Genomic DNA, 25,382 nt, shown 5'->3' on the forward strand with positions numbered 1-25,382 from the left:
GAACATGGCCGTAGTCTGGCCTTGTTACTCCTCTCTCCCTTTGTTGTTTGGCAAAGGGCCAGTAGAGAACAGTGCATTCCCTCTTACACACTTTCTCACCCACCTTCCACCTCACACACTCCACCTTTTCCTGGAGCTGCCTCCAAAAGCCGAGGTTTGTGGTTCCTTAAACACCTCTGACAGAGTCTAGTTGACCCAAGCCATGTGGGTAATTGGTGGGGGCAGAGAGCCATGTTACCCGTCCCCTCAACACCCTGGAAGATGAGCCGGCAGTAGACAGGTGGGGGCTACACTGGGCTCCTCCTCCCAGGGAGGCCAATGTGAGAGGTTTCACAGAGTGACCTAGAGGCACTTAGGAAGCCCAGGGCCTTCCTCCACATCACTGCCTATGGGCAGCTGCTCTGAGCTGCTAACCCTGGATCTGGCTTCAGAAAAAGCATGGCTCCTGTGTGATCTTTGGGCCTCCGCCTTCACTCCTTCTTCCAGCTCCCACCTCCTCTGAAGGTCTCTCTCAGCATATGCTGGATCTTAGAAGGAGAGAATATTAGCCATTTTTTACCGTCATGGAAATTTAAATGGCCATGTTAAGTTTTAGCTGTAACTGGAATGAAAGGTCTGGTCCCCAGTTATAGGAATTTTAAGGAGCAGCTTAAGTGGAGAGGGTTGGGAGGATGGGATGTGTCTCTCCTGGTATTACTGTGCCCCACTCTCCCAAATTCTGCTCGTCAAGCAATCTGGAAGAATTCTTGCTCTTCCCCACCAAGTGTTGGGGACCTTCTTGTATAACACTTCCTCTTCTTAAGACATTCTCAGTCCAAATCTCCCAAGATTTTCTCCCAGATCTCTTTACGGTGAGGATCTGGGGGGAACAAAATCCCACCCTATTTCAAGTTCTGAATAGCATACAATTCCATTTTATCTTGCCCTCAATTGGATTCTCATCCTAATTTCTCTCCCAGCTATACTAGCCCCCAAACAGTCACTACAGCAATCCCAAAGTTACCTGAGAGCATCGGAGTCTCACATTTAAAACTGGAAGGGACTTTACAGCTCAATCCCAACTCCCCAAGTTACAGAGGAAGAAACTCAAGTCCAGCGAAAAGTTACTTGTCCAAGGTCCCATGCCAATGAGTGGCAGAATTCAGATTAGAACTCAGTGCTTCAGCTGCCACTCCAGTGCTGTTTCTGAAAAGCCATAACCACTTCACATCCCCACTCAATTTAGGGTTTGAGGCCTAGAGTTTAGGTACTATTTTTGGAGACATTGTTGGAAGTTCTAGGATGAGGTATTTATGAAGATTCGGTTCTCATTTCCCTCTCCAAAGCTCTTGGCTGGGTAACGTGGCTCATGTCTGTAATCTCAGCACTTTGGGAGGCTGACACAGGAGGGTCACTTGAGGCCAGGAGTTTGAGACCAGCCTGGGCAACATGGTGAGACCCAATCTCTATAAAATAATAACAATAATAATAACAATGTAAAGCTCTTGTTTTGTGTTGTATTGCCATAGTCAACTGCAACCTGGTCTGGGGTAGGAGGAGGCAGGGGGCCAGGGGGTAAGGAGGGCTGCTGAGCTGTGTGATGTCTTTGCTGGGCTCCCAGCCTGGTTGATGGGGGTTTATCCACCCCGACCTGAGAGCAGGTGTGGGCCCTCTGTCCCCAGAGCTTCTTGAAGAACAGTTTGTTCTGCAGGGTGCAGCCAGGGTAGGGGGAGAGTTGCAGATACCAGCACAGCCCTGGAGCCTGTTGCAGCTGCTTCCTGTTGTCAGAGGGCTCCTCCACCAAGGGGCTGAGCTCCCTGACACCTCCACACCCTTGCCTAGTTCTCTGTGTGGTATCCTGCCTCAGTAGGCCAGCAACTTCCCACGGATACCAAGGAAGGCTGTGTTCAAGTAGCAAGAGCTCTGAGTGAGGAAGTGCCCTGTGGCCAGGCACACTTCCAGCCTTGTGGCTGACCACCCCCGGTGCAAACAGGGTCCTGTCCTCACATATGCGGGTTCATTTCTGCCTTGTCTTCCTTTCCCTGTCTGAAAGATCTTTCCCATCCCGTCTGCAAAGTCAAGTTCTCCCCACCATTCTCGGTTCCATCTCTTCCCCGAAGCTTTGTCCGCAGTGATCTCTCCCCACCCCCGCTCCACTGGCCGCACTGGACTGTCCAGCACGAAAGTGTGGGCCCTCACTTCACACTGCCTTGTCTTGTGGTTTGACATTTCACCTAGGTTTGCTTTTTCTCCTCTTCAAGACTTGGAGACAGGATGATTTGGGTCCTTAACCACTGCCTCCTACTTCAAACAAGATTCCTTACAGAGCTGAGCTCAAAAGCCGACCCTAAGTAGTAAGGGCATAAGAAATCCTGGCTGAATATCCCGTCTCAGTGTCTCTGTCTTGGTTCCTGCCTGAATTTCGGTCAGCTGAGCCACAGTTCACCCCAGACCCTGTAGCATGTTGGGAGGAGAAATTTGGGCTCTTCTGCCTGGTAGTCACATTGCCTCACTTCAGGAAGTGACCCAGGCCTTGCCTATCTCCCAGCTTGTGGGCCTCCTTGCCTCCAGGTTCCCCTCTGACTAATCATGAGAGTGCTATGGGGCTGACTGGAAGCCACCACGCCTGTCCTAGAAGGGACTTCCCCAGCCTGAATGCTTGCAGGTGGATGGCAAGGGAAGGGGCAGAGGGCTGGTAACATGCAAGGTGGTGCCCTAGTCCAGCTCCAGGGACACGGCTCATAAAACACTCCCAATAGGGGCTGTTCAGCCTGTCTCCATTCTCTCTTCGCCCCAAGCCTCAGGCGGGGCCTGGCTCATTCTCCCTGGGGGGGGGGGGGTCTGAAAGGGGCTGGAGTGGGGGTGGAGTGAGCAGCAACCCGGGACTCTCAGCTCAGCGCTCTTCCCCCCATTGTGAAACGGCCTTGGATAAGGGCCAAGCAGGAAGCTGCCTCCTATAGCTCCGCGGCCTGGCGCCTGGGGTGTGAGGACGGCCCCAGGCCCTTCCCTTCCCAAGGGAGGGCTGAAGCTGACACACGGAGTCCACCTGCACGGAGACACTGAGCTGCTCTTGGCTAAGTCATGAGGGGCCTATGCCCTCCCTCCTGCTCTCTGTGCCAGCCAGGTGGTGGCAGGCAGAGGGGCGTGTAGAAAGTGCACGGGCCTGGGGCTCAGGGCTCAGGGCTCAGGGCTTCCAGGCTCGCCTTTGGCATTACCAAGCTTTGTGATCTTGGTCCAGTCACTTTCCCTCTTCGGACCTCACTCAGTTTCTATTCACTTGTGAATAACTAGAAGGTAAAGGGTTGGACTAAAAAGGTCTTGGAGGCCTCTCCCAGCTCCATATTGTGACTCACTGAAGTCGATGATTCATTGGTGTTATTACTGGGACTTGGCTCTGATCAGACGGGAGTTTGTTCACTGTGTCTGTCTAGGAGTCCCTGTGTAAATCTGCATCTGTGGGTCTGTCACAGAGGTGGAGTGGGCTTCCCCAAACAATCAAGGAGGAATGATGACACAGAGGCCAAGAGATGAACACCATCTGTTGCTCTGGGGAGTTGAGACACCTGTTGGGTAATTTGTGCAGAACTCTGGCTATATAATTTCCTGTCCTTGACTTTCAGACAGGAAACTTTAAATTTGGGATCCCTAACCATCATGAATAAGGGAGCTCCTCCCACCCACTAAACCCATGAAAGTGTGGGGAGGAGGAAGGCAGGAATAGGTGTTCACGCCCCAGACTTCCAGCCTGGCTGCGAATGCTTGAGCAATAACTACGCTTGCCTTTCGTGGTCTCAGTTTCCCCTCGTACAATATGGGGTATGCTGGCCCGCTTCTTGAGGTTCAGCAAGGAAGGAAATCCTAGATGAGAAGAACCTGTTAAAGTTCACGCGTCTTTCTTGAGTGCCGCCACCTGATTCTGTACCAGGACGGCCTTCCAGGCATGTGGGGCCAGGGGTTGCCCATGGGGTGTAGCCTAGAGGGTACTGGCAATTCCTTTGTATCTCCCCAAAGCCCCTATACCAGAAATCCCACCATTTGAGTCTGTCCTTTGTTTACCATCACCTAAGTTTCCTCCACAAATGGAGGGTGTGTGACATACTAACCATTTGTCCTGAACATGTTCATGTGATTTAGCTACCAGATGGGTTGCCTCCACACAGCTAGCTGAGCTTAGTGGGAGCCTGGGATTTTGGTGCGGATGGACGGGAGGGTGTTTTGCAGGACTGAATATTTCTACTCAGGGTACTGCTTGAGAAGGAGAGGAAAAGAACAATGAAGCCTAGCTTTTCTGCCATGTTTTCTCACTTATAAGGTATTTATATTCACATTGTCACACTGAACTCACCACAGCAGTGTGGGGAAGATATTCCCATTTTACAACTGAGGAAATGGAGGCTCACAGAGATTGAGATGACTTTCCTTCAGAGATACAGCCAAGAAATGCCAAGTTGGGTCTCGAATCCAAAGACAGAACTAAGGAGACAGGATTCTGCAAGGGAGTGAGAGGAGACAGGGGGCTTGGGATAGGAACCCACACCCAGAGGGAGGGAAAGATGAGGAGTGCAGAGAGAGTCCCATTTTGTTCCACTGTGCCTAGAGCTGGCCTCTTTCTGCCTTCCCTCCCTTCTTGTCACCTCTTTGGACAGCTGAGAGACAGCTGAAAGCTCAGCACTCCTGAGCTGCCCGCAGGCTACACTCATTTGCAAGTTCTTCTCTGCACAGAGGTGGCTGGGTCCTCAGTGTAAAACAATGCTCACCTCACAGGATTGTTGGGGGCTCAAAAGAGGATATATGTAAGCACCTAGAAATGAACCTGGCACTTAGTCACTTCTCGAGAAATAAAGCAAGCTATTGTATGAGAAAAAAAAAAGTCTCTTCTCTAGCGGAGAATTCAGTCAGCTTCTTGCACCTAGAACAGTGTCTAACACTGCTTGTTTAGCCTTGTTCAGTGAATGGATGAATGATAATCTTTCTGTAACACGGAAAGTTCTAGTCTCCACAGAAGTAATTTTGAAAAATAACGACCACAATCTTGGATATTCTTAGGGTTGATCTAAGGTAAAGGATAGGGCAAGATCTGGGAGCGTCTGAGGCTGCGCCCAGGGCTACGCTTGTCTGGTGAGGTCAGGGCGTCCCCTGCTGGCCCGAGGCGCGTCGCAGGCAGGTCGAGGCCACTCCTCACCTCTGCGATGGCGCCTGGAGGGAGGGCGTGGTGGTATTGCCTACTTCCTTGCCGTGAGCGAGGGGAAGGCCAGTGCTAATCACTGACACTTGTGGGCTCTGGAAACTTCCCTAGGGTCCCCAGAAGGGGCTGGGGGAGAAAAGCACCAGTTCTCAGAATTTTAGAAGTAGAAGTGACATTAGCAATCTAGCCTGAGTCCTGAACATAACAGTGAAAAAACTTTAAAAAATACATCAACTGGGTGTTTACTATGAGCCCTTTACTTGGATTATGTCCTTGAAAGCCGACAACAACCCCTCTGAGGCAGGTTCCCTGTGGAGGAAGGCACAGGCAAGTGCCTCGTGCAGGGCCTCACAGCAAGTGGGGGAGCAGGGTGAGCCTGGGGCATCTGACTCACAGTCCAGGACACCTGTGCTCTCTCTCTAGGGCACTGGGGCTTGCGATTTCAATCCAGGACTTCATCCTGGGGTGGGGATGGAGAGAGTTCCTGGGGCCCTGAGTTAGCTGAGCAGATACAATGAACCTTGTTGACCAACTGCAGAAAAGAATAAAGGAACTGGTAACTGCCAGTGTTGGAGTGGATTCAGTCCAGGGAGTGTGTCGACGTGGCTTCAGGGTGGCTACTCTCTCTGGGCATCCAGTCTTCCAGGACACGCTCTCATCTCCCTCTGGCCACCCCTCTGGCCTTCTCTAGGATGGCTCCACCAGAGCTAACCACCTCCGGCTGGCGTAGGAGGTCTCCCAGCCTTAGGTTCTAAAACTTGTCATCCCAAAGCCAGACGTGCCCAGTGCCATTCCTCGATGTGTTTAGATGACACCCTCCTTCCTTCATCCGGAACTGACCCTTAAATCAGCACGCTGGAGCTATGGTGAGGCAGCTCAGAGCCCAACGTGTAGTTCCCCTCAGACTGAAACTGAAAAGTTACACTAGCTCAGAGGCCAGTCCTCCGTAAGGCGCACAGTGTCTTGTTGCAATCTGCTCCTGTAGAGTGCATCCGCCTTGACAAGGAGGACATGGGAACAGCCCACTCCCATCCAAGGGACTGCGGTGTAAAAATGCATACCTTAGCTCATTTACTCCTCCCTTTGACATGAGGTAGGCACTTTTATGACTTCCCCATTTTACAGATGAGGACACTGAGGCACAGAGAGACTTAAGCAATTTTGGAATATGCAAAAAAGATTACTGGAAACAAATACATTAAAGAAAAAGATAAACTCAAAAACAACAATAACAAAAAACAAAACGAAACAAAAAATAGTGGATGTTTCCAATGAAAAATTATACACTGTTTAGAACACAGCCTTCTGGATTAGCTGATTTCTAGCCTTTCATTTCCTTCGCACTATTTTACAACTCTGTAGGTTGTAGAGACTCAATGGCAATGCAGAGGATTTTTGTCTATGGACATACAAATGCTTCTGTTCAGTGAAGGGACAACCCTGGGTCCCTCCTGTGCAAAATCCAATTTTGCTTAACAAATTCATTCCAGAATTCCTGAAATTCCAAAATCCAATTTTGCTTAACAAACTCATTCCAGAATTCCTGATGCTTACTGGATTCTCCTTTGAATGGATTGTAACATACATCTCGTTTCCTTATTAATAAGTTAAATACAATAAAAATTTTTTTGAGACAGCATCTCGCTGTTTCCCTGGCTGGAGTGCAGTGGCACAATCATGGCTTATTGCAGCCTTGACTACCCCAGCTAGGAACCCCATCCAGGAACTAGCGACTGTGTTCTTAACCATTATACTTTCCAGGCACTGCAAAGTGTAATTGCATTAGAGTAACTGCAGCTGTAAATTAATCAACCCTAACCTGAACAAGATCCTTGACCCTAATTCAAACCCTAACTGAATTTCTGACCCTAATTCAAAACCAACTCTAATTAAAACCTAATAAAGTGTGCCCTGTTTGAGGAAAAAACACATTACCCCTGCATTTTGGGAGAGATAGTCTCAGGCTGTACAAACAAGCATACTTACTCAGGTCCCTTCGCTGGGCTCGGCCCTGAGGAGCAGGAGGTATTTTTCAGCGCCCATCTTCCTGTAGTATCCCCGCCAATGGAGAAGTGGCCAAAGCTGGTACAGTGTTTTGTGCCCAGGGCCTTCATTTTGCTCTTGGTGCTGCCTGGGCCTTTGGTGAAGCCCCCATGATATGGGAAGGGATTTGGGAACCATTTTCATGTCATGGTTCTCCCAGAACTGTGAAAGGAAGAGGAAAAACTGAGGGAGAGGGAGCAGGAAGGTGTGTGGCCTGCATGACTTAGAGACAGTGACCCAGCTCTATGCCTCACATACACACTGCTCTGCTCCAAGGTCAAAAGCCATTAACCTCTATTATGCATTTAGATTACAATTTGATTAATGATATGTTACCCTAATCACACATAATTGCAAGTTAGGATTTGAGGTGCTGGAAAACATCAAAATTTAACCATGTTATATTGACATAAACTCTCAATTTCATTGTATCCTGAGCTACCTTTATTCCTGACTGATCACATACAACATCATTTTTCTCACTGAGAAATTTATTTTCAGGTATAGTCTTATAAATCAATGAACTTTATCATTGCTTTTACTCATTGTTTTAATTCTTTTAACCTCAAAAATTTAAATTTAGCAACATTATTTTACTTCATCGTACTTCCTTTTATGATCCCTTTTATTTATGGCAAATGATACTGGTTTTCCACTTATGATCATGATATTAAATACACTTAAGTATAAAATGAGTCAATTTAAAGAAAAATATTAACTAACAGTACAAGTGGTATTAAGATAATGGCAGAAATCAGGATGATGATGTTGAAATGATGGGAAGTGTGTGGCCTGTAAATAATAACACTATTTGATACTGTACTGTTTATTGGGCATTTACTATGTGCTAGGCCCAATGTTATCAATGATAGCGCTGTTCGATAGAATTAGTGGTGAGGGAAATGCTCTACATCTGCACTATCCAAGCCACATGATGCTACTGAATCCCTGAAATGTGGCTAGGGTGACTGAGGAATTAAAATTTTAAAATTAATTTAAACATCTATATTTACCATATTAGAGCAAGTCTAAAGGTCTTACATATAGTATTTTATAAAATCTTCATAACATCAGTGAAGTAAGCATTATTATTGTTATTTTGCTAGTGAAAAGACAGGCCTTGAGAGGTTGCCTGAGGCCACATAATTAGTAAGTAGCAGAGGTAGGATCTGAACCCCGATCACTTTGACTTCTGAATAGGTGCTCTTGGTCATTTCCCACAGAAAAACAAAGCCCAAAGAATATTCCGTCAGTAGTTGAATTGTACTGGCTCCAGTGCTATGCACACATTCCATGTACTAGGACACAGACATCTCTGGGGGATCATCCAGCCGGCCACTGAGATTTTTGCAAAAGTCCAGATGCTAGTGTGATTGCAATCACATTAAACTTTGAAGATAGCCAACAGGACTCATGCAGGTGTAGACGTGAAAATTAAAAAGAAAAAGAACAGCTGGGGGCAGTGGCTCATGTCTGTAGTCCCAACTACTTAGGAGGCTGAGGCTGGAGGATAGCTTGAGCCTGAGAGGTGGAGACTGCAGTGAGTCGAAATTGTACCACTGCCCTCTAGCCTGGGTGACAGACTGAGACCCTGCCTCAAAAAGAAAAAGGAATCTGGGATGATTCATGGGTGTTTTTATTTGAGTAACTAGGCAGATGGTGGTGCCATTTAATAAATAGCAAAGATGTGGGAAGTAAAAAGTTTTGATTTGGTCATGTAATATCTGAGATGCTCGTTATACATCCAAGTGGAACTACCAAGTGGACAGCTGAATATGCAAGTTTGGAGCTCAATACAGAGGTAAAAGCTATAATTAAAAATTGGGGAGTCATCTTCGTACACCTCAGGACTAGCAAAGATTAGAACAGTCTGGTGAAAACCCCTCCTGTAGGGCCACCAACACAAGACCACTCTGTGATGGCGCCGTATGAATAACCTCTAGCACGCGTGTCCAACCATTTGGCTTTCCTGGGCCACACTGAAAGAAGAATTGTCCTGGGCCATATGTGAAATACGCTAACACAAATGATAGCTATGAGATAAAAAAATTTTTTAAAAAAGGGCCCATGCATAATTTTGGTGATACCTGCCAATACAGATGAGCCAAAAAGTCCTCACATTCAAATGGCTGGACACCCATGCAAGAGCCCTGGGCCTTGGCATTACTAGCTCAGAAGCTGAAGTCCTGGTTGAGAGCACCAGACTGACCCACGGTAGGTCATATGCTTGAGCCCCGGTGCTGAGGGCAGGTGAGTGACTCTCTGACCCTTTTATTTAATTATTTATTTATTGCCTCTCACCAAAACCCACACAACAGGGGATTGCAAACAGGTTCAAATCCTGGAGAACCAAAAGCCAATACAGGTTGGCTATACAAGGTCATCAGCCTAGGGCAGGAAGTGGGCAAAGGGCGCTGGCCATTTGGAAGAAAATGTGAAATCAGAGAGTGAACATATTTAAGTCATTAAGTTTGTGAATCTTCTAACTGGGCTCCCCATTTCCTGCCTTGTCTCTCTACAGTGTCTTCACAACCCACACAGGGGCATCTTTAAAAAATGGTAAATCCGATTTTCAGTGTTCTGTCGAAAACTTCCTTAACAAGAGTCTTCTCTTTGTATCTAGAACAAAATCCAAATTTACCATGGTCACAGGCCCTACATAATCTGGTTCCCAGCTACCTCTCCATACTCCTTCACTCCTTGCTCCACAAGCCCTCCTCGTCCCCACCCGCACCTGCCAGTCTTAGACACAGGACAACTTGTTTCCCCTTTGGGGATTTTGCTCTAGCCGTTCTCTGTGTCTGAAACACTGTGTCCCCAGATCTTTGGATGGCTGGTCCTTTCAGCTTTCAATTCAAAGTTCTCCTCTTCGATGAGAACTCCCCTGACCCCAGCCCAAAGCAGTCTCTTTCCCACTCTCACTATACAGCCCTGCTTAGCTGTCTTCACAGAGCTCATTATCTGAAGCTGTACTACTTGTTTGCTTCATTGTTTATCTCCTCCCTGCCCCTTTTAACCCAAGTTCCAGGAAACCAGAAACTTAGCTTGTCTTATCCTGCCGCATCCCCAACCTCTACAACAGTGCCTGGCACAGACTGGGAGGCACTCAGGGAAAACCTCTTGTGTGGTGGAATGCTTGACTTTATAGGGGGCCCAGGGTTCAAGTTGGCTACTGGCAGAGAGGGCTTACAACCCAGTTCTCCTGACTAATCAGAGGTAGAACTAAAGACTGGGCTCCTGCCCCTCTTTTTTTTTTTGAGACGGAGTCTCGCTTTGTCGCCCAGGCTGGAGTGCAGCAGCGCGATCTCGGCTGACTGCAAGCTCCGCCTCCCAGGTTCACGCCATTCAGCCTTCGGGGTAGCTGGGATTATAGGCGCCCGCCACCACGCCCGGCTCTTTTGTATTTTTAGTAAAGACGGGGTTTCACCGTGTTAGCCAGGATGGTCTCAATATCCTGACCTCGTGATCCACACGCCTCGGCCTCCCAAAGTGCTGGGATTACAGGCGTGAGCCACTGCTCCCGGCCTCTGGCTGGAGCTGCAGGTCAGCGTTTAGGGAGAATTTAAAGGATCTACAGGAACTTATAATGATGACAATAATTAAAAGAACAATAGCTGATACCTACGGAACACGCTGCATGTGCCAGGCACTGTTCTACGTATTTAATCTGAGTTTCATTTACGCTTCACGACCACACTGCCAAGTAGATACTATCATTACCCTCACTTTATGGATAAGGAAACTGAGTCACTGAATTGTTAGGTAACCTGCCCAGCATACAGCTGAACATAAACTATACGCTGCTATCAAAACTTTCTTTTGCTCTCAATTCCTCACCCTGACTGGGGTGAGACGCTCTCTCAAGTAACGGCCCAGGGCAGCCCCAACGCCTCTAGGTCACTGGCCCCCGGACGTCCCAGGGCGCCGGCGCAAGGCGGGCGGGGCGGGGGGAGGGCGCAGGCCGGGATTGGTGGAAGAGAAGAGATTGGTGGAAGACAATGGAAGCGTAGTAGCGGAAGTCCCGCCCAGCCTAGGCCGAACTTCCGGCTCTCACTGCTAGGGGCTTAAGCGGAGGGAGTCGAGCCAGCGTCGCCGCGATGGTGTTGTTGGAGAGCGAGCAGGTATGGCTAGGCTTGGCCGGCAGAGAGACGGGGGCGGCTCAGGCTTTGATCGAGACCTCTGCCTCCTTCTGCGGGAGGACCAGGGCCTTGACGCGGCGGGGCGAGGATTTGGGGCTGGCTAACGGGGCCGGGCCTGTTGTTTTCCAGTTCCTGACGGAGCTGACCAGACTTTTCCAGAAGTGCCGGACGTCGGGCAGCGTCTATATCACCTTGAAGAAGTGTAAGCAGCGGGAGGGGAGCCGGGCGATGCTCCCCGGGTGCCCGGTGTCTGGGAGCCACCGGAGTCTGTCTGCCGCGGACCGCCGCTTCCTCTACCTTCCGTCACTGTACTGGGCGCATTCGGGGCTTCGGGCCTGGAAAATAATGGGGATTGTAGCTGGCGCAGTCCCCAGCACTGAGCCGCCTAGGTTGCTGCTGGTAACAGTGGGCCCCAAGCAGCCCAGGGCTCTTTGTCAGGGATCCCAAACGCCGCCACTTTGCGTGGGATTTAACGTGCTTCGATATTACGTGTTTCCGTCGTGGAAATAATAGTTTCTCCAGGGTTTCGCCAGGCGGTGATAGCAGACGAGGTGTTTAACAGAACTAGAGCAGCGGGGCTGGATTAGGTCATCACTTACCCCCTCCTCTGTTTTAACTGTTTGTGTGCCGCTCAGCCACGTATGCGGCCGTGTTCACCAGGATGCATTTTTCCTTCAGATGACGGCCGAACCAAACCCATTCCAAAGAAAGGTACTGTGGAGGGCTTTGAGCCCGCAGACAACAAGTGTCTGTTAAGAGCTACCGATGGGAAAAAGAAGATCAGCACTGTGGTGAGCTGAATTCCTAAGGCTATCTTTTGAAATGTTGAGACTCGAACTGAAGAGAGGATGGGGCGAACTGGAGAGAGGATGGGGCGTTTCTGAACCAGGCTTTTATTTACTTTTCCCTTTTGCCCTGTGTGGCTGTTTTTGAGACTAGGACCTTCCTATACTTCAGTAGTAGAAAACTCAAGAATAAAATGAAGAAGGTAGAGGTCAAACAGTCGTTAGTTCTGCTAAAATTTTTGCGGAAAGGAATGAAAGTAGCATATTCGTCCTCATTCGTAGTACTGTAAGGAGCCGTTGGCATAAATATTTGATTCCTTAGCCCCTTACTGTGCTGGGCCTTCAATAAGCAGTTTCTTGGTACCAGGTGATGCTATTGTTTTCTTATCTTTGTGGTTCACATGGCGAATGTGCAGCTAAATGTTAGGTTTCACACTTGAGAAAATAGGCATTTTAGTCAAGAGCCCTCGTCTTTCCTTTCAGTGGAGGTTGAATAATGCAAAGGAAGAGACTTCTTGAGTTGAGTGAATACTACTTTATTCTGCTGTGGCAGAACCAGACTTACTCTCTAATCACATTAGTGTAGGATACTGACTGCATGAAAATGTAGACTATACTTAGTTGATAAGTCTCCCGTGACAAGTTATCTTGAGAGGACTTTTACAGTAAAATAAGCTTATGTGGTTTTTACAAATAAAGTTAGATATCATGAAATAACGAAAACCTAAGGAGTCTTCTTCAGAGGTAGAATTTATTTTGTGGTAGCTTGCATTGTGCTTAAATAAGCTTGAATTAATGGAAGGCAGGTTTAAAAATAAGATGGGGAGGGAGTAGTTTAAATATATCTTATATTAATGTATAAAAAATTAATACTGAGAAGTCCTCTGACTTTTCTCAGAACCCAGGGAGAACACTCAGTGCCACCTTTCTAAGGGATTTCAAGAGGTGAGAAACAAAGCTTTTTTTTTTTTTTAAAGGAGCCTACTGCCTTTCACTTCTTGGTGCAATTCTCATGTGGAAAAAGATGTAGAGCTCCTTTTCTTGTTCTCTAGGCAGAGGAAAGTAGAGTAGAAAAGTAACCATTCATGTATTACGAACCCCTGAAGTTGGGAAGAAGTATTTTAAAGATAAGGATATTGTCTTCCAGAGGCTTTTGAGATACTGTCTGGGGTGGAGAAGAGGATGCTTATATGGATAATAGGTGTGACCTCTTTTTTCCTTCTTTTTCAGGTGAGCTCCAAGGAAGTGAATAAGTTTCAGATGGTGAGTTTTGGGTATTCCTTATGTCTTCCTTCTCAGGGCAAGAGTCAGCATGATAGTGAACACTGGGTAAGATTGATACTTGGGTTCACTGCTCTCTGGAGATAAGTTTTACTGGTATTTTTCAAGTAAAAGCTGCCAACGTGTGAATTTCAACGCTAATACGCTCTTCCTTTCTAGTTTTTTTTAGTTAGATTTTGTCTTAAGCTGTAGATATATGCTACCTATAGTATAGTTGAACAAGAAGTTGCCTGCAGTTTTCCCTTGAAAAAAACGTAAAAAATGTGTGCAACTGTCTGTGGGTGTTGCAGAAGCTGTTATAATGTGAAAGAGAGTTTAATGCTTATACCATTTTCCGGTACAAGTGTCCAGTGGTGCTATATTCTTTATCATGTAGGCTTCCTGATTTTTGGCTACCCTAAATCCATTATGCAAATAGGGCTGCTGTTCTGCCAATTTGCACATCTTCCCACTAAGGTATGCTCTGTTGTATCTTTCAGGCTTATTCAAACCTACTGAGAGCTAACATGGATGGGCTGAAGAAGAGAGACAAAAAGAACAAAACTAAGAAGACCAAAGCAGCAGCAGCGGCAGCAACAGCGGCAGTAGCAGCAGCAGCAGCACCTGCCGCAGCAGCAACACCAGCAACACCAGCAACACCAGCAGCACCAGCAGCAACAGCAGCAACAGCAGCACAGTAAAGGGCACAAATTTCCTGCTTTCACCAATTAACCACTGAATTGCTATTTTTTCCTTTTGGCCACATAGCTAGGTTTCTGGTTCCCCCACAGTAGGTGTTTTCACATAAGTTTAGGGTCCTTTTGGAAAGAACAGTTGCAGTGTTTATAGGGTAGTTGTGGTAAGAGTCTAGTTTATTTTGCATTTGGCTAATTGGTCTGTGTTGCATGGTTATATTCTCCTGGATTATAGATTAAAAGTTTCTGTAGACATCTCTGTGAAGAGCAAGCTATCATTAAACATGTCTGTTTATCAGCACTGTCTCTTTATTTATTCTTTTCCCATCCCATTTTAACAGTTCTGGCAATAACTGCTAATTCTAGAATGATGTGATTAATGAATAGGCTTTAGCTCTATAGTATCTTCTAGGTTATTAGAATTGAAACCTGACAGTTTTATAAAAAGTCATGTTATCTCATGAGCTGCTTCCTACCTGGCTGTATAATTTTATCATCATGGTTCCTCAAGTTCCAATGAGTTCTCATAGTCACATGAGAGTTTGTTTAACCACCTTAGGATAAACATATTACAAAGTCATCAAGAATAAAGGTTCCAAAGTAATAATGATTTTTGGTTTCTTTATGCCCTTTAGTTTGGATATTTTCATGTGCTTAGTCATTACAGCCAAGGGAAGAAAAGGCTATATCTTACGTTCCAGCTCCCTAAAATCTTTAGTGTTAATAGATTTACGATTAAAAAGCAGCAGGTATATGAAAGCATTTATTATATCCCAAAAGATAAATTTATAATATATTACACATGAAAAACTAACAAAGCTCAACTTTGTAGGACAGCTTCTTAGAAATTTTTTTTTTTTTTTTTTTTTAAAAGACAGGGTCTTGCTCTGTTGTCCCAGGCTGGAGTGCAGTGGCGTAATCACAGCTCACTGCAGCCTCAACCTCCTAAGGTTCAGGTGATCCATCTCAGCCTCTGGAGTAGCTGGGACTACAGGCATGTGCCACCATGCCCAACTAATTTTTTTAGTTTTTGTAGAGATGGGGTCTTGCTTTGTTGCTCAGGCTGCTCTCAAACTCCTGGTTTCAAGCAGTCTTCCTGCCTTGGCTTCCCAAAGTGCTGGGATTACAGGTGTGAGCCACTGCACCCAGCCTCTTAGAATTTAGTTTTAAATTACGATGAATGTACAGCATTCCATTATTCCAGTATAAACCTCTGTTTGAATGAGGTTAATGACAGTTCTTTAGGGTTAAAATAAGATTCTGTAGTAGTCATCTCTATAGCTATACAGAAATAGCACAGACACCCTGTAAAAGAAAGGAAAAGGTTATAAGGACAGACTCAATGAGTGAAGAACAGAGCTAATAAATTTTTATAACAACCTGTAGGAGCTTTATTTAAGGAAAAACGAGGGAAGTCTAGTCACTAAAAAATTATATAGGTTTTATACAAGGTGTGACTGATGGGGGTCTGTAGTATAAGGTCCTAATGAGATAACCATTTACCTCATAGGCTTCCTTGTTGCCTTTTAAGTGTGTCATAACGTGAATGATTGATTGGTATTCTGACATAAGGACATACAGCGAAGTAGTCATGGTTATTTTCTTTCATTTAAACACAGTTCTTAGAAACTGAATTACCTGGGTGAACAAAACTGTAATTGGGACAGCTAATCCTAGGACCCCTGTGTTTTGTTATTGACGAGATCATGACTGATTCACAGTCCAAGCAAGATTTAGTGGCTGTCAGCTGCAGTTCTAACAACAGCTTACCAGGCGCCAAACCTCAGCAAGACAATGAAATCATGTCACTCTGAAACCCCTCCCTGAATTGTAACCACGTGAAACCTGCTATGCCCATCCAAGTGATAACTTACTTTTTTTCTACTTTGATGTTATAAATTTCATCACAGACTAATTTGAGGTATCTTTGCTTTGGCAGGCGTGACAGCAGCTGCTTCACAGTTGTGTTAAATGCCTGTTCGTCAGCATCCCACTAGGAAAAAAATAGATAAGACTTAACAGCAGGGCACTAGGGTTTACTAGCTGGCTTTTTCTGGGTCACTAAGGAAATTCCAGTGTCATTCCCCTCTTTATACCAGGGGAATCAGTAATAGGGAGATAGCAGAACCGGTTAGGAGACTGCTGGGATTCCTTTGAAGCACCAATTTTTCTTAAAACAAGACTCCCTAATTAGGGCCTGATTAACAATGCTGCAGCCCTAGTGTGCTGATGTGACTGTAGACCAGTTATTTCTGCCTACCGCTTACTTTTTTTTTTTTTTTTGAGATGGAGTTTCGGTCTTGTTGCCCAGGCTGGAGTGCAGTGGCGTGATCTCGGCTCATCACAACCTCTGCCTCCTGGGTTCAAGTGATTCTCCTGCCTCAGCCTCCCAAGTAGCTGGGATTACAGGCGCGTGCCATTACGCCCAGCTAATTTTTTGTATTTTTAGTAGAGACGGGGTTTCACCACGTTGACCAGGCTGGTCTCGAACTCCAGACCTCGGGTGATCCACCCACCTCGGCCTCCCAAAGTGCTGGGATTATAGGCCTGAGCCACTGCACCTGGCCTCCATTTACTTTTTGTACAATGGTGATAGCAGCTCTGAAGTATATCCATTTGACTGGATCATAAATCAGTACACTGCCAGTATAGTGGCATATGCTTATTTGTAAGGACAACAAATGAAATATAAAATATTAGTTCTAGGGCCAAGTTCACTATTAATGTAGTTTAATCTGTGACTAAACACTCTGGATAGACAAAAAAGTATTCTTTGATATGACATGTTGCAAAAGTCACCTATAGCTATGACTATAGTTAAGTGTTCTTAATAGCAAAGATAACTATTCAAATTTTTAAAGTTCTTATTTAGGCTATTTGAAGATAAAGGGATATATATATTTATAAAGGACCTAATTAATTTTTACAAAAGGATTTTTTTTTGTATAGTACTCATCTGCAAATGGGCTTCCCTAGCTGGAATGGAGGTTTGTTTGAGAGAGAGTATATAGTATGGTGGTTAAGAACACAGATTCTGCTAGTGTGCTTAGGTTCCAATCCTGGTTCTACTACTTACTAGCTGGGTGACCGTGGGTAACATATTTAAGCTCTCTACTTCCATACTCTTAAAGTGGGGATAATAACAGTATCTACATTTTGGGGTGGTTATGATTAAATGAGTTACTACTTGTAAAATGCTTACAACAAGGCCTGCCAGACCCTGACATGTAGTAAAAGCAGTATGTGGTTTTTTGTTTGTTTGTTTAATAAAATAAGTATCTCTGAAAAATTAAAAAGTCACTAGAAAAGTGTAAGTTCATCAGCATAGGATTTAGGAACATATGTGTCACATAAAAGGAAAAAATGTTACTAAATTCCTGGGACTGCCAGAAAAATACTATCACGAATGAATGCCATCTTCAGTAGTATTTTGGCAAACTAACAGCAAAGATTTGGGATCTTAAAGGCCACAGTGCAGAAGAGTTCATATTGCTTACCTCTAATGATAAAAACTGTAATATTGTTTCTTTGGGTAGATCCACCTGTGAATACACAGAAATATACATCATCTCTCAGGGAACTCTCAGCAGCACAATATGGCTTTGTGACCACAGTGTCACGTGGGATGCAGCAGTATGACTAGGGTTTGCAGAGTCTGAGATGCTATTGTGCTATAAAAGGGCTTAATGAACTGTGCAGTGATAAGATCTTAGCACTGGAGAATTAATAAGCAGTGGCAACTGTATTCCCTTTCCTTCTATACCACATCCAAAAGGTTTGACACTGCTACATGTATTCGGTGTAAGCTTAGTAAGGCAAAGGCCTGAAATATGTAGGAAAATGATTTTTGTTTTCATTTTCCTCCCTCTATCTTTCAGAGGAACAAAGAGGAGAAACAAAAAACCTTAAATTCTCCCCCTAGTTCTTAATAGTTTTAAATTGCGTGTAGTTCACATCAGTGACAATAAGGCCTGCATCCAAATTCTGCTGACACTGAGCAAAAAAGCTCTGAACCCTGAGGCAACTACTTTGACAGTATGGACAGAAGCCACCTTCAAAATATGAAAGAAAGCCACTTACAGCCAGAATTTCAATTTCACTGCTTTTCTGATGTAAGTTGGCAAGGGAGGTCTGAAGTCGAGTTTGTACCTAATAATAAGAAAATGAAATTCAGAACATGTTAAACCAAGCCATCTTTCTTGCCATCTTATTTCCTATCCCAGGACACAATCACAGGGTAACACACCAAAGCCTAGAAACGATTCCAAATGGTGTCTAAAGGTTTGCCCTTGGCTGGGTGTGGTGGATAATGCCAGTAATCCCAGCACTTTGGGAGGCCAAGGCTGGGGGATCACCTGAGGTCAGGAGTTAGAGACCAGCCTGGCCAACTTGGTGAAACCGTGTCTCTACTGAAAATACAAAAATTAGCTGGGCATGGTGGCGGGCGCTTATAATATACTAGCTACTCAGGAGGCTGAGGCAGGAGAATCACTTGAACATGAGAGGCAAAGGTTGTGGTGAGCTGATACTGTGCTACTGCACTCCGGCCTGAGTGATAGAGTGAGACTGTCTCAAAAAAAGAAAAGATTTGCTCTTAATCCATTCAGAAAGGGGTGTCCGGCAATATGATCTCAGAGGAAATGAGGTTTTTATAACTTATCTTGACCATTTGTTTAATAATCCTTGTCAATTATCTCTTCATAATTTTGAAATGATGCCTTGTAAAGGCTCAGTGCGGTGAAACAGTGCACACAGAGAGATGATAGTATGAAGCTAAACTTGGGAAAAAGGGAGAAGTGGCAGCAACGAGGACATGGCATGAGAACTGAAACTTGGTAGGTGATGAAGGCAGTAGGAAGATGGGAAAAATAGGTTTCCACCCAAATCCTGAGAAACAGCTAGAAGAGCTTACAAAAATAAAGTACCTGATCTTTGTATTTCAGTCTGATTACATTTCTAAAATTGACTGCGCTCTTTTAACACTCACTCTTTCGCATATGTCTACAGCACACTCTAACGTTCTTATTCTATAAATTTAACTCAGTGTTCTACTATAGTTATTTTATTTTATTTTGAGACAAAGCCTAGCTCTGTTGCCCAGGCTGGAGTGTAGTGGCGTGATCTCGGCTCACTGCGATCTCTGCTTCCCCAGTTCATGCGATTCTCCTGCCTCAGCCTCCTGAGTGGCTGGGATTACAGGCGTTTGCCACCACGCTCGGCTAAGTTTTGTATTTTTAGTAGAGAGAAACTGGCCAGGCTGGTCTCGAACTCCTGACCTCAAGTGATCTGCCCTCCTCAGCCTCCCAAAGTGCTGGGATTACAGGCATAAGCCACCGCACTTGGCCTATGTTTATTTTCTTTTATTATTCTCTACATAATGCATATGCTTCTAAGTTATAAACTCTTTTGAGGACTGGGGACATGTTAATGTCTTCTACATTTTACACAGCTCTTAGCACACCATTAGGCATATAGCAAATGCCGAAACCATGTATAGAATGAGAAACCTGTCTTAAGTCTTGTCATCGGCCTCTTCTACTTTGCTGTTTAGAGCACAAACCTCAATTACCTTTAGAGCCAGATTAGATAGTTTTCATTCAGGTGAAATAACTCTGACAACAGCTGCTTCAAGGTGCCCACAGGGCACAATGGCCCCTCTCTGGAGGACAGATGGGAATTCTGGAGCCAGAGAGACGCTTTGTATTGATAATGCTTTCAGAAGCCACCCAGTTAGGGAAGTTGGAAGAAAAAAGTTTTTTTTTTGGAAAAAAGATTTCCAAGAAATTCCATGTTTCTTATTTTCCTTTCCTGTTGTTATTGTTTTTCTCTTATGTAACTCATATTAGAAAGCCAAAGACACCCTGACCCAGTGTACCTGAGTTTCATATCGCCTCCTAGTGCTGGCTGACAGCTTCTCTGGGGCTAGCACACTCACAATGGGAACCACTGTTGTTCCATGGATTTCAAACAAACCTGAGACAGAGAGTTTCAGAATTTACAGCCTTATCTGGTCCCACTTTCTACAACATACTACAGAGAGATGGCAGAGTTGATTAGTAGACATCCTGTCGTGATTCTAAGGGCTAGATCATGGCTGGGCTGTGTTTTCTATCCCTGCAACCATCTGCACCGGATAGGTGAGGAGCCCAGAATCCCAACACCCAGCAGTTTTGATGCATCTCTCCTCAGGCAGGGATTGAGGGGTGGTGGAAGGGGCAGGGAGGCAACATGAGTCATCAAAACCTCAGGGGCCTAAGAAAATCAAGCTGAATATCGCCAAACCCTAATACTTCTTTAAATTCCTCCAAGAATTGGCAATCTGATGGCAACACAAAGTTAGTGCTAACAGAAATGAATGGGAAAGACTCAATTCTGTTAAAAGCCAAATATGTCTTCTCATGGCCTTAACGGGAACCCTTCTTTTTCAGTAAGGTTGCTAGAGGTGATGAAAGTAAAGGCGTAACTATCACCACTGTGCCCTCTTGGCTTTCATGAAAACAAAATGTGTATAGTGTCTTTCTTCAAGGGATTTCAAAACACTTCCTTCAATCCTCTGTATGAGGAAAATCTCCAGGAAAATTATCCACATTTCACTTGTACAATAAATTGAGTAGAAGGAAGATTAAATCACTTGTAAAAATAAGAGTAGAAGAGTCGGCTAAATTCCAGTTGTTTTATCATTTTCTAGGATGTGGATTTCAAAGCATAGGGATGAATCCCACGTGGTACAATTTATTGTGTATATGTTATTTTAAAAATAGATTTCCAATGTCACAAGCAGCCACAGTAATAAGTGCTTAGAGCAAACATATAAGCATCATTATGTTCAGATTATAATTAGTAATTATACCTGAAGCATTAGAAAATGACCCCTTCAGATTTTGCACAGCAAGATTATCGGAAGCTTCTCTAAAAACAAGCAAACAAAAACAATTAAAGAACAGTCAATAAGGCACAAGCAACACATAACTTACAGTGAACTACATGTATAGTGAGTCACTTTTCCATTAAATATAAAAACATCTTCTTCTTGGTTATTAGTGGGTGGAAACACAAAAACAAAAAATTTGCATTTAGTTATGCTTTGGTCAAGAGCAAGTAAAAAATTATAAAGGATGTCTTTTTAAGTTAACAAATGCCTAAAGAAAACATTCTGATGTATTCAGCTGGGCTTGAAATCCTGGATCCACACAAGAAGCTGATTTCAATGAAATATAATGGGTGTTCTTTCCACCCCCCTCATAATACAAGGAAACACGAGCAACAGCAGCTCCACCTTCATTATGGCAGCAGCCTTGGCAACCACCCACAGGAGAACATTTGGCAAATAAGGATATTCTTTAAAAAGCTGTGAATGGATGTTCTTTCAAATGCTGTGAATTAATTTATAGCCTTTGAGAGAGACAACAGCACTCTACCTTGGGAAAGCAGGGAAATAATCATTTGTGTGGAGGAAAAACTCTGAACCTTTCCCTGCTAAAACTAAATCCCATGTAGCCTTTTAAATGTCCTGGTAATGTTCCCCCATACTCACTACTTGCCTATTTCTTGGTTTGTCTTCTAAACCTCTGTCTTTGATTTGGATCTATAATTCCAATACTGGTGATTTCAAGAACATTATGTTCCCTCAGAAACACCTAATGGTGAATTTATTAAGGCTAGGTGCAAATAAGAAGGGGTGGGGGCATGAGAAGAACAGAGCAGGGTTTGTTTTCTATAAGCCAGGATTTCTTAGTCTTGGTACTACTGAAATTTTAGGCCAGAAAATTCTTTGTTGGGGGGTATTAGTCCTGTATCCTTTAGGATGTTTTCACAGTATCCCTGGCCTTTCCTAGATACCAGTAGAACTCCCCAGTTATGACAACCAAAAATGTCTCCATATATTGCCAGATGTCCCCTGGGAAGCAAAATCATTGTTGGTTGAGAATCACTGATATAAGCCAAAAAAACTACAGTGTTGTATTTTCTGATAATGAGCATTTATATAAGAATTGCTTGAGGCGGGAGAATTGCTTGAGCCCAGGAGTTGGAGACCAGCCTGGGCAACATAAGGAGATCCTGTCTCTACAAATAATTTTAAAAAATTAGCTGGGCAAGGTGGCACATGACTATGGTCCCAGCTACTCAGGAAGCCAAGAAGAGAGGATCACCTGAGCCTGGGAGGTTGAGGCTATAGTGAGTCATGTTCACACCACTGCACTTCAGCCTGGGCAAGAGTGAGACTGTCTCAAAAAAAAAAAAAAAAAAGAAAAAAGAAAAAAAAGAGTTGCAAAATATAGAAAAGCTTAACAAAGTAATTTCAGATCCCTTGTAATCCCACTAACCAAAACTACAGTTAAAGTTGGTACATTCTTCTAGACTTTTTTTTATGTACAGGTTGTATATTTTGTTTAAAACAAAATGGCATTATATTATACATCCTATTTGTGGACATCCTTCCATGTCAATGAACTCAGCTTTGGTAGAATCATCGTAAAGACTGCACAATATTTCACCAAATCATCATAATTCAAACAATCTTCTACCAATGAATATTTTGAAATTATGTTCTCCAAGTGTGGTCTAGAGACTCCTGAAGGTCCCTCATATCCTTTCAAGGGGTCTTGCAAGGTCAAAACTGTTTTCATAATAATCCTAAAATATTAATTGCCTTTTCACTCTCATCCTCTCACAAATGTGCAATGGAATTTTCAGACACTGTATGATTTGTGGCATCACAACAGATTGAATACATAAACAGATATGAGAGTCGTTTTCTCTACTAAAGCGTTAAAATAGATTACAAAAATGTAAAACAGTGCACTAAAAAGATTTGTAAATATTTTAAACAATGCCATTTTCCTTACTAAATTAATTTTGTTTTGGAAAATACAGTTGTTTTTCAATAGAAATAGGTTAGCATGTAATGGGGTTATTGTTATTTTTAAATGAATAAATAGTTTTTAAATGTTTATGTTTTAATATTTATATATATAACTCACATAAACAAAAGTTCTTTGGGATCCTCAAATAATTTTTAAGGGTGTGAAGGGGTTCTAAGACCAAAAAGTTGGAGAACTGCTGTTATAAATGAGCCTTGATAGACATCTTTAAAATAATTTTTACTATAAATTCCTGAAAATGGAATTGCTAGGTCGATTTTTAAAAAATGTTTACTTTTAAGGCTTTTAATTTACTTTGCCAAATTGCTACCCAGATGGTTGATACTCCCATCATGAGGAAGTGAGATCTTTTCCCAGAATATTACACCTTTCAAAGTACATGGATAAAATATTACTGAAATTCACTGATTAGCAGACTGAATAAGATAATGACAGATAGATTTTGGCTCCTGAGACTTTTCAAAATGATCTTCTTGGAAATGTTATGAAGAACAAATGTTGAATGTAAGCTATGATTAGTCTTATCATACAATAAGATGGTCATACAATTAAACTGCTATTGAGTTATTAAGAAACAACAGAATGGTTCATTAAAAGTAATCCTGACCTATCTTTGTTTCTCAAAAGGATCAAATTGATTTCTTTCTTTTTGTTTTTTTGAGACAGGGTCTTTCTCTGTCACCCAGGCTGGAGTGCAGTGGTATGAACATGGCTCACTGCAGCCTTGACCTCCTGGGCTCAAGCAATCCTCCCACCTATCTCCTGAGTAGCTGGGACTATAGGCATGCACCACCACGCCCAGCTAAGCAAAAAATAATTTTTTTTTAGAAACGGGGTCTTGGTATGTTGCTCAGGCTGGTCTTGCATTCCTGGCCTCAAGTGATTCCCCAAACTTGGCCTCCCAAAGTGCTTGGATTACAGATAGGAGCCACAGCACCTGGCTCAAACTGACTTTTAAAATAAATTTATGTAGTTTCCATATAGGTAATTGAAGTCAGTTTTCTCGGCTTTTGTTTCCTAAGTTACCTGCCATTCCTTTCATCACTGACTTTAGTCCTCAGTTTCTGCAGTACATGGTCCACAAGTTCAGTCTCCAGCACACGCTTCTCTGTCTGCCTTTCCTTCTCGAAAGACTTAACCTTAAAAAGAATGAAACAGATCTATCATTTGGAGGTTTCTGAACCCAGAAGAGTAGCTCAGAGCACCATAGTAAGACTACTAAATCAACAGTTTGGGTCAGTGGTTCTTAACAAGGGTCAATTTTGCTCCCCAGGGGACATTTAGCAATGTCTGGTGACATTTTTGGACAGTGCAACTGGCATGTAGTGGGCAGCGGTCAGGGATACTGCTAACGCACAGGACAGCCCCCTAAAACAGAGAATTATTTGGCTCAAAATGTGAACAGCACTGTTGTTGAGAAACCCTGGTCTGGACTAATTTATCATAGATGATAGAATTTTTTTTTTTTAAGGCCAAGATGAATGGGCTCTCATTTCATGTGATTCATTAACATCTTCCCCTTTAAATCTGGTCAGCCACCAAGGTTTCTCAGATCTCAGCTTTATCTACCACTCCTCCCTCTCCTTTCTAAACCCAAGTCCTGTCATCCCACTTTTATGCATCTATCCCTTCATCTTCACTCCTCTGGCCAGCATCCAACCTTGGCCTAGGCTAGTTTGATATTCTTTATACTCCTTCCACTGTCTTCAGTCTCTCCCTCACTCTATTCCATGCTACGCATCCCTGCAGATTAATTTTTCTCAAACACAGCTTGGATGTCTCCTGTTTAAAACATTCGGGGCCTCCCCAATAACTGCTAAATATAAAAAATCAGATTTTTTGGTTGGTATTTGGGCTCTCCATGATGTAGCTATAACCATTTTCTGCTTCGGATCCATCTGTCTCACCAAAAATAGACTATTCAGGGTTGCACCAGAATGGTTCTCTGCCGGTTGGCCTCTATCTTTGGGACAACTACTGAAAGAATTACCATCACCTTTGCAGTTCCCTCTTCTTAAAAGGTCCTTACGGGACCTATCCATATCCTATGAATCCTCGTGGGTAGGATACATCCCAGCACCCTCCTACAGACTTCACTGCTTCCTCTTATGTAGTCTCCTAGCCTGAGGGACCTTCGGAGAAATTTATCTGTAGGACTGTCATGGCATGTAGTATTTTTGAGCTCATAATCACGCACAAATGTCTCATGTTCCTTACCAGATTATAGAATCCTTGACAGCAGGAGTTACGGCTTAAATGTTTCTATATCTTCAATGGCCCCAAGTGCAATCCCTTCTACATTGTGAATGCTTAAAATGTGTTGGCTGAATGGATAAATGAAGTGATGTCTTGCTTTTGAAATATGAAAATGTTGCTACTGGCTGGGTGCAGTGGCTCACACCTGTAATCCCAGC

The 25,382-nt window shown here is 43.9% G+C and overlaps 2 protein-coding genes across 2 annotated transcripts in view; one reads left to right on the plus strand and one right to left on the minus strand.

Moving 5' to 3' along the window:
• Nucleotides 1–11,226: 11,226 nt before the first annotated feature.
• On the plus strand, nt 11,227–14,690 carry SRP14 (signal recognition particle 14kDa (homologous Alu RNA binding protein)). The gene is made up of 5 exons (XM_011932643.1): nt 11,227–11,328; nt 11,476–11,548; nt 12,025–12,137; nt 13,362–13,394; nt 13,892–14,690. The coding sequence occupies exons 1-5, from the start codon at nt 11,305–11,307 to the stop codon at nt 14,090–14,092; spliced, it is 444 nt and encodes a 147-aa protein (XP_011788033.1). The 5' UTR covers nt 11,227–11,304; the 3' UTR covers nt 14,093–14,690.
• Nucleotides 14,691–14,831: 141 nt separating this feature from the next.
• Nucleotides 14,832–25,382, minus strand: part of EIF2AK4 (eukaryotic translation initiation factor 2 alpha kinase 4) — a 111,088-nt gene continuing 100,537 nt past the window's right edge. The window contains exons 32-38 of the mRNA XM_011932719.1: nt 23,995–24,128; nt 20,937–20,995; nt 19,962–20,059; nt 18,167–18,235; nt 17,584–17,628; nt 15,961–16,079; nt 14,832–15,391 (exon numbers count right to left, since the gene is read on the minus strand). Of these exons, the coding sequence (XP_011788109.1) occupies nt 15,334–15,391; nt 15,961–16,079; nt 17,584–17,628; nt 18,167–18,235; nt 19,962–20,059; nt 20,937–20,995; nt 23,995–24,128 (582 nt within the window). The 3' untranslated portion in view covers nt 14,832–15,333. The remainder of the gene's footprint in view (nt 15,392–15,960; nt 16,080–17,583; nt 17,629–18,166; nt 18,236–19,961; nt 20,060–20,936; nt 20,996–23,994; nt 24,129–25,382) is intronic.

Source organism: Colobus angolensis, unplaced genomic scaffold, assembly GCF_000951035.1.
Source record: "Colobus angolensis palliatus isolate OR3802 unplaced genomic scaffold, Cang.pa_1.0 Scaffold97, whole genome shotgun sequence".
NCBI classification, from domain to species: domain Eukaryota; kingdom Metazoa; phylum Chordata; class Mammalia; order Primates; family Cercopithecidae; genus Colobus; species Colobus angolensis.

Coding starts and splice junctions, on each gene's coding strand:
- SRP14 (XM_011932643.1), top strand. CDS start 11,305: ATGGTGTTGTTGGAGAGCGAGCAG. Junction 11,329..11,475: donor TGTTGTTGGAGAGCGAGCAG/GTATGGCTAGGC, acceptor GTTGTTTTCCAG/TTCCTGACGGAGCTGACCAG. Junction 11,549..12,024: donor CTATATCACCTTGAAGAAGT/GTAAGCAGCGGG, acceptor TTTTTCCTTCAG/ATGACGGCCGAACCAAACCC.